Source organism: Sinocyclocheilus anshuiensis, unplaced genomic scaffold (assembly GCF_001515605.1).
Source record: "Sinocyclocheilus anshuiensis isolate Anshui unplaced genomic scaffold, SAMN03320099.WGS_v1.1 scaffold375, whole genome shotgun sequence".
NCBI classification, from domain to species: domain Eukaryota; kingdom Metazoa; phylum Chordata; class Actinopteri; order Cypriniformes; family Cyprinidae; genus Sinocyclocheilus; species Sinocyclocheilus anshuiensis.
Window position 1 is genome coordinate 1 of NW_015549594.1, and position 3,856 is coordinate 3,856.

General features: G+C 35.6%; 1 protein-coding gene across 1 annotated transcript in view; it reads left to right on the forward strand.

Annotated features, from left to right (window-relative positions):
• Nucleotides 1-305: 305 nt before the first annotated feature.
• LOC107658301 (aspartate--tRNA ligase, mitochondrial-like) overlaps nt 306-3,856 on the forward strand; it is a gene marked incomplete at its 5' end in the record, with an annotated part of 20,603 nt that continues 17,052 nt past the window's right edge. Inside the window, 4 exons of the mRNA XM_016446834.1 lie at nt 306-429; nt 519-565; nt 1,712-1,818; nt 3,294-3,363. Coding sequence (XP_016302320.1) covers nt 306-429; nt 519-565; nt 1,712-1,818; nt 3,294-3,363 — 348 coding nt within the window. The remainder of the gene's footprint in view (nt 430-518; nt 566-1,711; nt 1,819-3,293; nt 3,364-3,856) is intronic.

A 3,856-nucleotide genomic window follows, 5' to 3' on the forward strand; every position in this document is an offset into this window, starting at 1 on the left:
ACTGTTTAACTATTGGCGGCTACTTTTTATCAGTTTATCACTTTTGATTCAGTGTCATGAAAATTGTTACAATGAAAAAAACTTAATTGGCCTAAAAATGTGAAAATGTGAAAGTGTTTCTTGCCAGTGTTTGTGAAATTCAACCTATGTCATTTGCCGTGGAATAACCAATGAATTTCATTCCAGATGGATGTTCTTTTCATTATTTATTTGAGGTTATGAATTGCATAGAGTAACACTTGTTGTCCAAGTAGGATAAAACATCCCTGATATGTTTAATTATAATTCTTATGTTCACCTTGAAGAAATCTGAAGTCCTCCGGATGCAGTATCGGTATCTTGATCTTCGGTCGCCCAGGATGCAGTACAATTTAAGACTGAGATCACAAATGGTGATGAAAATGAGGGTGTACCTTTGCAGTTTGCATGGTGAGGATTTATAATGGCATTTTCATACTTGTACATACATCTGTTAATGTACTGGAATACTCACTGAACATTACCTGTCTTTTCCCAAGGATTTGTGGATGTGGAAACACCAACATTGTTTAAGAGAACACCAGGGGTAAATATTTTATTCTGTATAAACCAAGTGCCATTCTTATAACCAAAATATAAGGCAAGGTGCTAATTCAGATACAAACTATTTTTGTTTCATAGAAATCGTTGCACATTTAATCAATATGGAATTGTTAAGGAAAATATATACATGCATAATATGTGCTTGCAATTCAAATGCACTCCAAATGACTTCAGGAATTCAGAAACGTGGCCATGAGTGTTTATTTATTTGTTAACTTTGTTAAACTTCCAACATTGTAAATTGCACTCATAAAAACGAAATAAAAAGATAATACCTACTGAGCCAAATCCAAAGAATGAGAGAAAGTATGAATGCAGAATGTACTGTAGCTTGACTAAGCGAAGCATAAAACGTTTTGCAATTGCAGAAAGGTTGCATTTATGAGAGCTTATTTTACACTGCACAATGCTTCTATAGTGACTCATGCTTCTGTTTCTTGTCTCCTGCAAGACACCCCTGTAAGGCTTGCCCAAACATCAACAAAATACAGCTGGTGCAAAATATTGCCAAATCGTTACCCAAAAATTTGTGAGCAATCACATCACTCTGATCTCTTGCCTCTGGCTTTGTTGTTCTAAGAACTTTTACATCTGTTTTCAACGAATGGACTTTTAAAACTTTTAAAGCTTTGATACATATGTACGAGCGTCTTAATGCTACTCGCTTTATCTTGGTAACCCCGCTGTTACTGGACACTTCAGTTTGCAGAATAAATTAGCAAACTGAAGCTTGTCATGTGACATGGCAGCCACAATAGCACTGTATAACTGATATAGGCTTATGTTTTATTGTATTTTTTTCCTTTTTATTCGAAATATTTCCAAACGTGTTAACTATATCAGGAAATATCTCGATTCTCAAACATGTGTAAGTAAATGCGTTTTGCACCAGATTGTTATTTGATCTAAAATGGGTGATGGGCAAAGTAGAGTAATAGTGTAATCTATTAACTACACATAAAAACCTGACTTTTTACTTAAGTACCACTGTGCTAATTTATTTTGGTTCTCTCTTTTGTATTTCATAATGTGACTTTCATTTATCAGATTGGCTTGAGCTATGCTGATTCAGTTCTCAGTGAGAGGCAGGAATACACAGAGTTTATTCAAGAGTAACTGTGTTTCTCAGGGTGCCAAAGAGTTTGTGGTGCCAACTGGAGACCCTGGGAAGTTCTACTCTCTTCCACAGAGCCCACAGCAGTTCAAACAGCTTCTTATGGTGGCTGGCATAGACCGGTAAAAGTCATATTTTCTTGCCTTTTTCTGTTTCCTTCATATTCACAGATTGTTGTCAGATGCTTGGCACGTTCACTAAACTCTGCCTTCACTGACTGACAGCACCTTGAAAACAAAACTACATCCTGTTGGCCAACACACTCTTGGAATCAGTCGCATTCTTAGCTGTTAGCAGCTTTGAATTATGCAGAACTGCATTCATTCAAATGCTGTGTGAAATGCCAAAACAGTGACATGCATTTGGAGTGTACTGCCTGATACGGATTAGAATGCTGCTTTGAATTCTAACCACTTTTTGAAGATTTTTTCTAATTTGGAATTCATTAGCAAATAATTTTGAGGTGGTACTATTATTAGCACATCAGTCACTGTGTGGGTTCCTGCTGACATGTTTAGCTTTGTTTCCAATGTTTGTGTATTAAAGGGGTCTTTGGCCCATGTGAGTAGTTAACATTAATATTTATAAAGGGTTAGGGTTAGGGTTACTAACCCTAACCCTAACCCTAAGCACTTCTAAATAAGATAAAATGCTAAAAACTAAAATAATTCATTTAAAATTTTGCAATGCATCTGATATGTTAAAGAGTATATAATAAGAGTAATTAATAACTTTTTAAGTGAGTTTGAGATGATGACAGATTTAATATGATGGCAGCTGTAATATAAATGTACCTGTAAACATAGATGAAATTAACATGCACAATTAAATACCCAATTTCAACTGATAAATAAAAAAAAACCCTCTGATATTGACCAATAACCATTGTGGGTTCCCCTGTTATGATTTCCCCTTTTATTTATAATGCAACTATTTTTTAATAATTATAAATATACACTACTGTTCAGAGGTTTGGGGCAGTAAGATTTTTTTAGAAAGAAATGTAATACTTTTATCAAGCACTGAATCAGCATATTAGAATGCAATAAATTACATTTTAAAATGCTGAAATAGAAAGTTATTTTTTTTCTAATAAATTTAGCCGAGGTGAGCATAAGAGACTTCTTTCAAAATCACTGAAGAATCTTACTGACCCCAAATGTTTGAATGGTAGTGTATATTATTTATTTATTTTTTATAAATATTATAGTATTTTCCTGAGTGCACCTTTTTTAGTGAAACAAAGTTGAAGCAAAACCAGCTGAACAGAAATGTGAGAAAGTGTGGGCAACCACCCACAACACACTAGTATTGTGTTGACGTTTTTGCACAGGCAGCACCGCTCTCATTTTGTTCAGAAAGCACAAAAGTCTAGTTTCTATTAGATTTTGAAAAATGATAATGACCACAATAGTCTCATTTTCATTTCAATTTTGGCAGCAAGTCTCTTTGAATTAGTAGTTGCGCTAAGCCAGGACTGCAGGCTAGTTTAATGAAAAGTCTGTCAAAGGAAAATGATATGCTATGCATGATTTAAAAATGTCAGTCAGTATTGGCCCACAGTCACTTACGTGCTGGTTATCTCCCACAATCTCAGGTACTTTCAGCTCGCTCGCTGCTACAGAGACGAGGGCTCCAAGCCTGACAGACAGCCTGAATTCACACAGGTAATGATGTGCTAAAGGTTGAGGGGACACATGTCGCAGCACGTCTGACAATATCTGCGAAACTGGGGCTCGGTTCTGATGCAGATGAATATTGAGTGTTTTAATGATGTGGCTCGCTCTAACTTCCACTCGCGAGGGTGAGAGCTGCTAATAGGCTTTGCAGGATTCTCACTCAGACTAAAAATCATGAACCCCAAAAGACCATTATGCTTTTGTTCAGACAGGCAGCAAAAATTTTTTGTGTGCATTTGAGTCAAATCCGATTAGTTGTTAATGTTCTGAATTGCAAAAAAACACCTGATATCTGAAACCTGATCCGAACAGCATTCAAGTAATTTGAAATCCGATTAAAATCACATTTTATGCACCATCTGGGCAAAAGAATCCGATTTAAAAAAACAAATCAGATTCATGTGCAATGTGAACTAGTGTTGTTTTTGGCGGCCTGTTTTAATTTTAGTTTTAGTCTAGTCTTTGTGTGAAGCTGTCATTT